This window comes from Benincasa hispida, chromosome 5 (genome assembly GCF_027475165.1).
Source record: "Benincasa hispida cultivar pf3 chromosome 5, pf3_genome.v1.1, whole genome shotgun sequence".
In the NCBI taxonomy this organism is placed as follows: Eukaryota; Viridiplantae; Streptophyta; class Magnoliopsida; order Cucurbitales; family Cucurbitaceae; genus Benincasa; species Benincasa hispida.
Genome location: NC_143482.1, coordinates 10,604,264 through 10,617,558, shown reverse-complemented (window position 1 = coordinate 10,617,558; position 13,295 = coordinate 10,604,264). Strand labels below are relative to the sequence as shown.

At 31.0% G+C, this 13,295-nt stretch overlaps 1 protein-coding gene across 1 annotated transcript; it reads right to left on the bottom strand.

The window, feature by feature from the left end:
- Positions 1-259: 259 nt before the first annotated feature.
- LOC120078785 (dolichyl-diphosphooligosaccharide--protein glycosyltransferase subunit 4A) lies at positions 260-3,621 on the bottom strand. The gene is made up of 2 exons (XM_039033095.2): positions 3,458-3,621; positions 260-655 (listed from the first exon to the last, which is right to left on the bottom strand). The coding sequence occupies exon 2, from the start codon at positions 653-655 to the stop codon at positions 542-544; it is 114 nt and encodes a 37-aa protein (XP_038889023.1). The 5' UTR covers positions 3,458-3,621; the 3' UTR covers positions 260-541.
- Positions 3,622-13,295: the final 9,674 nt, after the last annotated feature.

The following is a 13,295-nucleotide window of genomic DNA, read 5'->3' as shown; positions in this document are numbered from 1 at the left end:
AGTCCAAGGATCTATTGGATAGAAAAGTAAAAGTTTAAAGACCTATTATATACTTTTTAAATTTCAAGAACTTATAAACACAAAATTTAAATAAATAAATAATAAATCAAGGACCTAATAGATCCTTTTCAAAGTTATCTAAGTTTTAAAGGCAAATAAACAAACATCGGTAAGCAACAAAAAGAAAGAGTAGATCCTTTTCAAAGTTATCTAAGTTTTAAAGGCAAATAAACAAACATCGGTAAGCAACAAAAAGAAAGAGTACTAACTTAGAGTTATTATTATAAAAACACTAAAATATCTGGCAGCAGCATGAAATAAGGCTTCATTTGTGAAGATAACAATGTCATCACCGTCGAGCAATATTAACATCTATACTATGAAAAACAGTAACATTTTGATCTAGTGAAAGTATAGCAAAAGGAAGAGTAGATAATGCAAACCAACAACGGCGATCCAAAATGGTGTTTGTGTAAAGTCCATCAAGTTATACTCATTTTCGGAAGCTGTCTCCATGGTGAAGAAAATTCGGGGAAATGATTTAGTTGCCTTCATATTTTGGATCGGCCATCACATAGTGAAATGCTATTACCAATATAAATATAAAGATCCCAAGAAAATTTGCAAAGAAGCCAAGATCTTGATCGTCAAACATCTGTAAAACAATCAAGTTAAATATTAACAATTCTTCAAACATCTGTGAGTTCAAATTGAGAATGATAATATTAACAAATAAAAGAAAAATTAAGAATTGGGGTCCACATGTACCTTTGGATAACTTTGGATATTTCATTTAATCAATGAAATTGTTTCTTATCAAAAAAAAAAAAAAAAAAAAAAAAAAAAAAAAAAAGAAAGAAAGAAAAATTAAGAATTCCTGGCAAAACTAGCAGATTTCTAACATTTCAAAAATCTTGCCACTCTGCAGAAATTACACTAAGCCCAATATAACAAATTGAAGTAACATATGGAATGTGCTTAGTTTCTTGGCAACACCAACACTAACATAATATCAACAAAAATGATCTCAACTTAGTTTTTATTCTTTTCCTCATCAAATTGAGTAGAAGTTTTTTCCTTTTTTTCCCTTTTCTTTTACACCTCTACGTTGTTTCCTTGGCACTCTCCACTCTGAATATGCTCTAGGAACTAGACAGTTGAAAACAAGTATCCATACGACTACTTCTAGAATCATTACTGCAAATAAAGTGTAAGAATCTTGAGCCTATCAGCATTTCATTGACACATTGGTCAATATTAACACGTAAAAGACAAGCTTGGTTGTACCTCTTTTGAAGTGCTAAAAATGATTCATGATGATGCAAAGAAAGGACAACTCACAAAATTGCTCGAGTTCGGAGCCCTTTCTCAATTGCTAATTGAGTAAGCAATTGAGAAATCAGAGGCCCTTTGTCTTTTTCCTTTGCCTTGTCGTCAGGGGATGGTTAGTTGAGTTTTGTCCCTAATTCGATTGCCCATATGCTTTTGAACTCCTTCTCAGTTTTTTATAGTGCCTTGCCCCATCTGACTTTTTATTCATTGGGAGAGAGTTTTGGCATTTTCTCCTGTGTCCCCATTGCCTCAGGTATTGGGCTTGGAGGGGAGGTCATCTGTATGGGGTGGTTTTGGGAGATCCTTTTTCCTTTTCGAACTCTAAGGTTTCTGGGTCTCCCCTTTAATGAGGGTGTTATTGGAAAATGACTCTCGGGGTGGAGAAAGGGATTGATAGAGAATTTCCTGTCTCCACTGAGGTAAAACTTCTAAGAAAGGAGAGGGAAGTAAGAAGTTGGTTAGGGAACTCAGAAAGCTGGAGTGTATGGTTAGGTACAAAGGGAAGGAAGCTTCCACCAAAGTTGATTTTATGATGAAAGTGGTTTCGTGCAGGGAAGGGTAGTCTAGTTAAGCAGGAAGTTACCCAAGAGAACCCAAATATTGCCATTCTTGTGGAAACCAATCGCCAATATTATTGTCATCAATTAGTGAGGAGTCTTTGGGGTAAAAGAAAGGATGGGTGGGCGGGCCTTGAGTTTGAGTGGGCTTCTAGTGGGATTCTTGTTCTTCAAGATAGTTGTTCGGTGACTCCTATTGAGGTGGTTAAAGGGTTGTTCTTTGTTTCCATTTCATTCCGTTCATATGATAATTAAGTGGGTGGATTTCAGGAGTGTAAGAACCACCACAAATATCATCACATGCATATCACAATAAGCACTCAGTTTTTCAGCAGCAGAAAACATAGTGCTAGAGTTCCCCATACAAAAGAAATGATGGTACTTTCAAAGAAAAATCCAATCAACCCAGCACCAAACTCCCTACACGTTTTACTATATAATGACATGAATCATGTTTGGAGGAGGCACTCTAGGTGGTATAACCAGAACGGATCTACTCCAGAATTAAGAGCCATCAAACTAATGTAGAACTTCAGGTTTCATCAGATTAATCCTTCAGAACGCCAAGCTCTCTTTGTGGGTACAACAACATGTGAAAGTTGAGCTAGCTGGATTTGGAGATTTGAACTAATGAGTTTTTGATCGAAAATATGATGTCTTAAGTAGGTTAAGTTATTCCCAGGATAGTTAGCATACTATGTAACTAAGTTAGCCATTGCGGTTATTACGACCCATACTAACCACATTATGCTATGTTTCGTTATTATAAAAACTATCATATAAAACTAGAAAATAGAAAACCTCGTATATAAGAGAATATCTAAGCTCAGCGAATTTACATTGTCTCCTAAAGACAATTTTACTCACTACAATGCTAAGTTGTAAGGAGTAATTATCTCTCAGGATAGAATAGATTACCTCTTCTATGGAAGCAATGCCTCGTTCACAAGATCTAACAAACTCTATTGTCTTGATAACCGAACTTCAATGAATTTTAAATGTGAGAAAAGTTTGATGGGACAAATGAGCTAATGGAAAAGTGAAAATCTAATTCGAGAAAAAACATATTTATGGACTAATTCATGTTGATTCTAATAGTCATATCCTTTTTCAACCAATCATGAAATATTGTAACTCATGGAATCGAAAGGATACAAAAAGTCACGTACAATTTATTTCAACATGTTTATCAAAATGGGATATTACGAACAGGATCTAATAACTCCAAAAACCCTCTGAAAGCCAAATTCAATAACCCTTAGCTTGTACAATCCAAATAGGGCCAAAATTGAAATGATCGGGAATGGTCAATTCCAAGCGGCGTTGCTAAACAATAGACGGTGTCACCAATTGGGAAATCGTGTCTTAGAAGCTATAGAAAAGGGGGAAATTATTCGTAAAAAGGAACCCAACAAACAGAATTCTTAGGGGTTGTCACTGAATTCTGAAGGGAAATTACAAGGTTAAGCTCGGTAGATCTGGATGATTTCAACAAAATTATGCAATCAAAATCCATGGACTCAAGTGGAGAAATGTAAATGAAAATAACAGAGAAAGAGTTGAATTACTCTGGTAAATCGTTGAGTTGCTAACTGCCGAGAAAGAAGATGAGAACTGCAGCGGAGCGAGCGTCGTGCGGTCGACTCAGAAAGCCAGAGGCGGGAGCAAGCAATTTCGGGAGGCCGAGATAATAATTCTTTTGGGGTCCCTTCGTAAAATATTTCATTTCTTGGGGCCATTTATATATGTGTTTATTTATATTTATAAAATGGCTAAATTATACTATATACTCTAACCTTTGTACTTTGTATCTAAAATATCGTTAAACTTTCAAAAATTTTAAAGTATCATAGTCGTAAGTTTTGGAGGTAAATAATTTGTGTTTTGTGTCAAAAATACCTTCGAATTTTGAAAATTTTCAAAAATACTCCTAAACTTAAAAAAAAAAGATTAAAAACTACCCTTATGGTCACTATATAAATAAGAACGGTTAATATCCTCTTACTTTTCTATGTTTTCTCCTTTTTCTCCCCTCTCTTCTTCAATGCTCTCTTACTCTCTTTATTAATTATTTGAATTTATCTATAAATAAATAAATAAAATTGTGCACTTTAGTTAGGATATATAGACTATAGACTATAACGAGAAAAAAAAAATATTGGAAGTACCAAGGAATCTAAAGACTTAAATGTTTTAACAAGTTGTACGTTAATAATTGATTATGTGTTCTAGGAAAATACATTTTTGAAAAAAAAATGGCTATTTATCATTTTGTAATGTTTTCAAGGGAGATTTTTTTTTTTTTAATTTTATGAGATTTTGTGGGATTTTATGTTTTGACTTAAAGTTTTGGTTTTTATTTTGGTTTTCGAGAAAATTAGTGTAATAATTGGACAAATAGGAAAAAAATTAGAGTATCTATATAAAAAAAAAATGAGAATATCTATATAATTTGCTTTAAAATTGATTCTTTTTTAATTGAGAAAACTTCAAAACTAATTAATATACTAACGGTAGGATCACCTAAACACTTATAGCTCAATAGTTAGCAACCAAGGTTCAAATCCCCTGACCTCTTATTGCATTAAAAAACGATAGCAGCATTTTAATACTTTCTTTTTTGAAATTTTAGAGCCATTTTTGTAATGAGGTATTGACTATTTTCGTATATTAATAGTAATGGTATTGTTGAACTTTTTTAAAAAAAAAAATTAAGGATATTTTTTTATACTTTAGAAAATTTAGGGGTATTTTTGAAACAAACACTAACAGTTTCTATCTAAAACTAATGTTAAAAGTATTTTTGAATTCTTTTTTAAAGTTTAAGGATATTTTTGAAACTTTTGAAAGTTTAGAGGTGTTTTTGACACAAAGTTCAAAGTTTAAGGGTACATTTTATAATTTAGCCTTATAAAATTTCAATTTAACCACCATAATATTTACGAGAATACAAGGAGATTTGAACTTTAGACATCAAGATGACAATGACATATCAATTAGAGCTACAATAATATTTGCATAATTAACATTTTTGGATTATGACATTTATATATATATATAATAGATGTTACATGTAATTAGTGATGAAGGTAATAGAAGTGGTCATCAGTAATGGTTGTTGGAAGTGGAGTTAGATATATATGATATGGTCTAAACTCTCAAAAGAAATTTTTTATTTTTTTACAGTAATGAACCATCCAAATGAAAAATATAAATCATTTAAATTTTTTATTTTTTTACAGTAATGAACCATCCAAATGAAAAATATAAATCATTTTTAAGAGAATCAATTGTATTCATCAAGTCATCCTTGAGAGATTTCACACAAAATGATGAAGAAAATCAAAATCAGAGGCATGAGGTTGAAATTTGAATGGAAGAAGAAAATAATAGGTATGGTTAACAAATGCATCGTTTGTGTTTAATTCACTTGAATAATACAAGTTTCTGTCCATGAATTTTAATTGCAAAAACTTATGAGAGTTGTTTTGAGAGTTTTTTTTTTTTTTTTTTTTTTGTACGAATGACTCAATCTGCATTGTATTAATATCGAGTTATTCGAATTTGGAACACAGTAAATGCCACATACCACTTATGTCACATACCACTTAAAATGTCCTAATTACTTTCTCCATCCATCTCATTCACTCCTTTCTCCCTCTCAAGCTCACGATGCATTCTTCCTTCCCTCTCTCTCACTTCTTCCTTCCTCTCTTCCTCTCTTGTTTGTACTTGTGGCCTTGTTCATCCTCCGTTTCGACGATGCTCACACTAGTATTTCATTCTATTATCATCCTCGCTCCAACAAACTCTCACGTTTGTACTTTTAGCCACCTTCCGACTGTTTATCAAGAGCACGAGGCTAGGAGGAACGAGGAAATTTGCTCTACTTCTCGTGTTTGACGAGGAGAAAAAGAAATAGAAGTATGAAAATATCAAGAAGTGTGAGTGAGGATAGAGAAAGTAGTCAATATAAGTGAATGTGATTAAGTAAAATGTTAGTATTTGTCAACCGGAGCGTAACTCAACTGTCATCATGCTTGTACAGTTCGAACTATTTTTTTACGATTCAACCATTTTATAAGTGTGGATACTCCGGCCACCACCCGTCGGTACTCTCTCCGCCACAATCCCACGCCTCTACCGACATCGCCCCTTTCTTTCTACTCTCCCTGTCTTCCTCGCTGCTGCTGCAATTGCGCCAGCAATTACCCACCAAATCATTGTTCTTGAACCTCAAAGCCCTTTTCTACGATGATCAACGACCGGACACATCCGTCTGGTCTTCTTCTATCTAACATAGAAGCAATTCGCTCATATATGGTCTCTGCGTCCATAGACACGTGAATTTTCGATGAACTCCGGCAGCTTGCTTCAAGTCTCTCTTCACGAGCCAACATTCCGTATAAGCCGAGCTAAGAGCTATCTGGTTTCCTACCGAATCGTTCACCCGGTCGGACTTGCTCTGTCTTTTGGCTGGATCGGAGTTTCTCTTTACAACCCCTAAACCGAGGGAGAAGGTGTGTATACTTTAATTTTTGGATCTTATTCATTTAGTTCTATACGAAGTTTATGTATTGGCAAATTCTGCTCAGATGGTTTTAGCTGGCGGAGTGATGATTTCATGATAAAAGTGGAGGAAGGAAATCCAAATTAATGAAGGGATTCTTGGAAATGTCTAAACATTGGGGTATAATCAATGTTCAAAAGAAGTTATCTTATTGGAAGATCTTTAGCTTGAAGAGAGAAGTGAGATGAAATATGAGTTCAATGTTTGGTTATATGCTGATGTGTTCATGAATGCTCAAACTAGTGGTACATTAACTCCAAGAACCTTGACATGGATTTGAACTAAACACAGAGCACACAAATTATATAAATTATTCGAGTCTTTTAGTCACTTTTCTTGTACCCACCTACCTAGGATTTAATATCCTACGAGTTTCCTCAATACCAAAATGTTGTATAGTTAAGTGGATTATCTTGTGAGATTAGTCGAGATGCACGTAAGCCGATTGAGTATTTAATACCAAAATGTTGACTGAGTTAACTTATTGATATGTGTATACAGAGTTAGACTGAAGAAGCTTGCAGATGTAGCAGAGAGGAAGGCCTATCAGGAAATGGTGAAGGATATTACACCTAAGAAACCAATTGATGAGCCTCTCTCTTCCTACAAGGATCAGCTGGGATTTGTTATGTGTGCAACCTTGCCGTTTTATGTTAACCAACCTATATTGATGTATCTTTGATGTTGCATCTAATTATGGGTCCATTTTATGTATAAGATAAAATTGTATGCACTTCTATGAAATAATATGATATTGTCATAGTTTAGAAAGAGAGTGATTTATCGTTCATTAGCATGTTTGGCCCATCGACTTATACAAAAGAAATCACAATCATGATCTTCTGATGATATTCTTTTGGAAAAGAAACCTTAATGTAAAGATTTTGAAAAAGAACAACCAGTTTGAAATGGTTATAAGAGGAAGAAATTTGAAGATAACCTTTCGGTGTCCACATGACTGACACCAACCTGGTGTCAATAGGGTTTTTTGTAACACCTATAGACCAACATATGAGTCCTTTCAACATGCTTTGTCCTCACTTACATACTTCATAGGAAAATTTCCAAGAACCCATCCAACATATAATTGCTCTAAGCTAATAACACTTAAGTTTGGAATTTTTATGATCGAGTCGTGGAGAAGGAACGTGCACGTTGTTGATATAGATAGTAACTATCAATTCTTTTAAGCGTTTCTTAACAATGCTTTCATATCATCATAATCTCTCTTACTCATATGTGATCTCAATTCATTCATATATTCGTTCTAAACATGGACGTCACATTTTCCCTCATATAAGGAGGGTTTTTTATATGATTTTGAGCTATCGTATGTATAAGAGTTTTTATAGTGCATCACATTATCTTCTCAAAACTAATATTATTGTTTCCAGTTTTCTAGGAAAGGAGGAGGTCAAAAATCAAACTCTCATATCTTATGTAGGTGCAAACAGAGTTAGATGCAAGGGTAAATGATGGAGATCTGTTGGCTATGCTTGAAGGCATGAGAATTCTTTGATTTGCTCCTCTTGCCAATGAAGAACCTAGACAGCAAAGAAGTATCAATGTTAATATGCAAATATGAACAGCATTCTACATGGGATACAAAGATAGAAGAAAAAGACAACATCCTCCTCAACCAAAGAGTATGCAGGTCATTACATGCAAAAGAAGAACAAAAGCTAGTAGTTAGACATTGACTATAGAATGAGCGATCTTATAGCTTAAAATAATCAAATACATATCATTAAAGCGGTAAATAACAACAACTTAATTGATAATTTACTCTTAACAACTATTGAATGAGGGATCTTATAGCTTCTAGCACGAATAAACTTTCTTCAAATTTACAAGATGGTTCGTGGGACATGCAATAGATTATTGAGAAAGAGTAATCCTCGGGTATATTTCAAGATGTATCCATCGTTATGCATCTCACTCTAATTATATAAAAAAGTATTTTAAATAAAAAGTAAGAAAATTTTGTTATCTGTCAAGCTATGGTTGAAGTAAGATGTGCAAAGATGAGTATAGAGCATAAGATGCACCATTGTATATTTTCTTGAAAAGTAGATACAAATAATCATTATTATTATTTTTATTAGATTTTTAAAATGATGATTGATACCTCATTCACTAAGTAATGCTCGAATTGATATTTGTTCATAATTGTTATTTGTATATCTAATAATATATTTATGTAACATATTCCTTAATTAATCATCATTCGAGATTTGAAACTAAATTTGGGCATCTTAATTTTGGCCTTTGAAATCTATATGATTAGTTATAAAACTCGTAGGGCATGTTTGTTTCATACATATTGTTATGAGATTTTTTCACAGAATTTTAATTTTTAAAATTCAGGATATTATTATCTGACGAACTTTAAAATCCATAAGACAGGTTTTTTTTAACACCCTTCATACTCCTGGGATTTTTATGCGTGAGAGATGGATAGAGTCTAGTCAATTAATAAATTAGTATGAATTAGCTATTACTTTTAAGTTTAATTAGACTTAATAAATTTCAACTAATATATTTATCATTGATAACCATCTTAACTATTTAATATAAAATTTTATTAATTTATATTTATTTAATTATTTTTATTAATTAAATAAAATTATTTAAATAATGTTTAATATAAAAATATTCATTTGATGATATTTTAATTCATTAAATAATTAATCAATATAACAATATATTAAATAGTTAAACTTAATTATAACTATGTTACTTGTTTTATATACAAGCACATTCGTTTAACTTCTAGGTATTAATTATCCTCCATATTCAAACACAAACCTTAATTATCTCACACATTTAAAACTCAAACATTTAATATCTATTTCTATAAAATAATATCTACAATCCTAACGGTTCCTTGAGGTCTAAAAAATAGATTATAATGATCAAATGGATAGAATAGTCAATGAATTGAAGTCATCAAAATTTAAGGGAAAAAAAGAATACTACCCATGTTTAAAGCGACAGAATTTCTTTTTTAATATAATATAAAAAGGAAATAATCATCATTTTCCACTTTACCATTTCTTCAATGGATATGAATATGGTCTTATGATGTAAATTCATGAACCTACATTGAACTCCTAAACATAAAGTTATTGACATTAAATGTTATTGAACAACATAGTTCAATTGAACAAAGATATAATTTATTTGATTTTTAATTCTTATCATTAACTAATAAAACTAGTTCAATAATAAAGAAGTATGAAGTTTAAGTTCTTTTATCCACGTATTATTGTTGAGCTAAAAATATAAAATAACAAAAAATAGAAAAATTCTTATAAATAGAAAGTATTTAATTTTATAGCAAAAAAATTTCAAAAGAATTTTTAAATGCCCAAAAAATATGGTAAAGTTTTTCAATAGAATAAAAAAAGTTTAAAGAATTTAAATTTTACAGGTCAATTACGGTCGAAGTATTTAGGATATATATAACTAAAATTGCATTATATACCAAGAAATGAGCCAAGTTTTAAAATAATGTAAATGAATTAGAAAATAATTAGAGTATGCCAAATGGCAGAAGCAGATAATGAGAATGTGAGATGCTCACACGTGTGAATAGATGTGCACATCCATCCGTGGGTTGCACGTGCTTTCGAATCCCCAAGCTTCAGTTAGGTAGGCCACCACTTTTGTTTTCGTATTCAACATTTATTATTTTGGGAAAATTCGTTTTTTAGTCAAAATGGATTATTTTAATATCAGTTTTTTAAGATAGGTTTCAAAGATCCCTTTCCTATTAAAAGATTGTTAAATTAAAATGAAAAAAAAACGATCTGTTTTTAAGTACGGAGTAGGGATGACAACGAAATTGGAGTGGAGTGGAAATGCACTCTCCATCTCCATTTTCATAGGAATTTTTAATCTTCATCTCCGTCTCATTTCCCGTTTTGAAGAATCGAGGTCAAGGTCAAAGATTCAGTTCCCACGAAAAAAAATCATCGCTTTCTATTTTATTATTTTATATATTATTTAAAATTAACTAAAATTAGTATTTATATTGAAATTGTAAATTTTATATAATAAATTAGTATGATGGTTAGATATGTTTAAATTAACAATTAAAAAATGTATTTTAAATTTTTTTTATTATAAATTTATTATATTAGAACATTAAAAAAAACTAACTGAAACAATAGTTTATATATATATATAATAATAATAATTAAAATTAGAAAATTATAATTAAAAATAGTTTTATAGCTACTGTTTTCGTTTTTCTTTTCTAATTTTAATTATTATTATTATTATATATTTTAATAATTAAAAAAATCGGGCAGGGGCGGGGATCGGGTTCGGGATCGGAGATGGGGCGGGGATCCCCTCCTCGTCCCAAACTAGGGACCTAATTTAAATCCCCTATTTGACCAGATTCCCCGCTTCGATCGGGTAGGAGACCAGCGGGAACCCGATCCTACGGAAAGTTTTGCCATCTCTAGGGCTAATGAATGTGATAAAGTGGATGTTGATTAAAGACGTGTTTCCCCCCCCCCCCCCCCCCCCCCCCCCCCCCCCCCCCCCATCTCTAGTGTTGCCTTATGTGATAAAGTGGATGTTGATTAAAGACGTGTTTAGATTATATTTTCAAATGTTTAATTTAAAAAATAAGTCATTTGAAAGAAATAAAAGTGTTTGACAATCATTCAAAATATCTTTTCAAAAGTATTTTAATCAATTTTTATCAAAAATATTTAAATAAAAGTGAGTTTTTTTAAATCATTTTTTTTCTTAATTCAATTCAAACACCCTAAAATTTTCTTTAAAAAAAATCAATAATGAACATTTACATTAAACAATTTAGTCCAAAATTAAATTTAACTTGAACATTTTTTTGTTATATACAAATAGCAAAACGCTTCTTGTTCATTACTCACAATTAGTTTCGTTCTCCAAGGGTTTCTATTTTTGGTGGGATTGGAGCAATTGACCAAGGGAAATTAGAGTATTTGATGGACTAAATTTTGAGGAAAGAGAATAATGAAACCACCCATAGATCTTAAGACTTAAAATATTTAACAATATTGTATACGGCTAGTTGAGTATGTGTGTTAATATAGATTGTTTGAGTCTAGAACCAAAAAAGATAAACACGATGAGAATTTGAGTCATAATCTTGATGACAAGAGGGAGGATAAAGAAAGAAAACATATATATTACCAAATTTTTAATGAGGAAGACTTTGATGATCCTTTTTTGTCCTTCAAATTAGTTTATTTGTTATGATCACTTAAGAAGATTTCTCATGATCAAACATATATTCCTTTCTTTTTGTATTTAGTAATTCACGTTTTGTTGAGTTTTGAGGGGAGGGGGTTTTGATTTTGGTTTTTGTGAAATTTTATGCTTTTAACCTAGTATACTAGCATTAAGAACATTTTCAAACTATTTTTTAAGGCTAAGAGTATTATCGAAACTCTTAAAAGTTCAAAGATATTTTTAAAATAATGTTTGATATACTAACATCTTCTGCCCATATAGTGACAGTAAGAGTATTTTTTAACCTTTTTATTTAAAAATAATTAATAAATAGTATTTTTGAAATAAAGGACTTATACTTTCCATCCAAACTTGAGTAAGAGTATTTTTAAACTTTTTTTTTTAATGTTTAAGAATATTTTTGAAAGGTTAAAGGGTATTTTTAAAATAGAATAGAAAATTCATGACTATTTCTTATAATATTTTATTTTATTATAAATATAGATGTTAGATGTCCATGCTTAGTGTCTAATGTCAAATGTCATTTTTCCATTACCACATATGTTGCTCATGTGTTATTCAACCGCTATCACATCTTACTTGTCACTTTGCTTATAAATAGTAGTATTTGGTAGATCTTGAAATAACACACATTGGTGAGAAATCCACTTCAAAATTTCACTCAATTTTTCATATGATCCAATTTTCATTGTTTTAGTTATTTTATTTTATTTTATATTTTATTTATTTATTTATTATATTATATTTCTCTATATCCATGTTTTTCTTTGTGCTTTTCAATTTCATAACACGTTATCAACACGAGCTCTCGTCGTTTCTTCCATGGAAGATTGGTCCTAAAGGTAGATCAGTTTTTCCTCTTTATTATAATTAATAAATGTAATGTTATTTTGCATATTTAATATCTATTAAATTTTTAATATAAATACAATATTTTATGATAGTGCTGTCATGACGAATCTCAAACAATTAGAAGTTGTCGCCCTTGATATTAATGACAATAATTATTTGTCATGGGTGTTTAATGTTGAAATCCACTTGGATGCTATGAACTAAGGGAAACAATTAAATAAGACAATATGATATTCAATCATGACAAAGAAAAAGCTATGATTTTCTTTGGTCATCATCTTCACGAAGAATTAAAAATTGAGTATCTTACAATAAAAGATCCTTGTATCTTGTGGAAAAAATTGAAAGAGATGTATGATCATCGAAAAACAGTTATTCTTCCTAAAGCTCGTTATGATTGTATGCACTTAAGGCTACAAGATTCCAAATCTGTAAGTGATTACAACTCCACATTATTTAAAATCAGTTTGAAATTATTGTTATTTGAAGAGAAAATTACTGAAGTTGATATGTTAGAGAAGACATTTTCTACATTTCCTGTCTCAAATATGCTCCTGCAGCAGTAATATCGAGAAAAAGATTTTAAACAATATTCTTGAACTAACTTTATGTCTTTTCGTGGCCGAACAAAATAATGAGTTATTGATGAAAAATCATGAATTTCGACCAACTGGAATAACCCATTCCCTGAAATGAATGTTGTGAATGTTAATAATCGTGGTTGAGGTCAT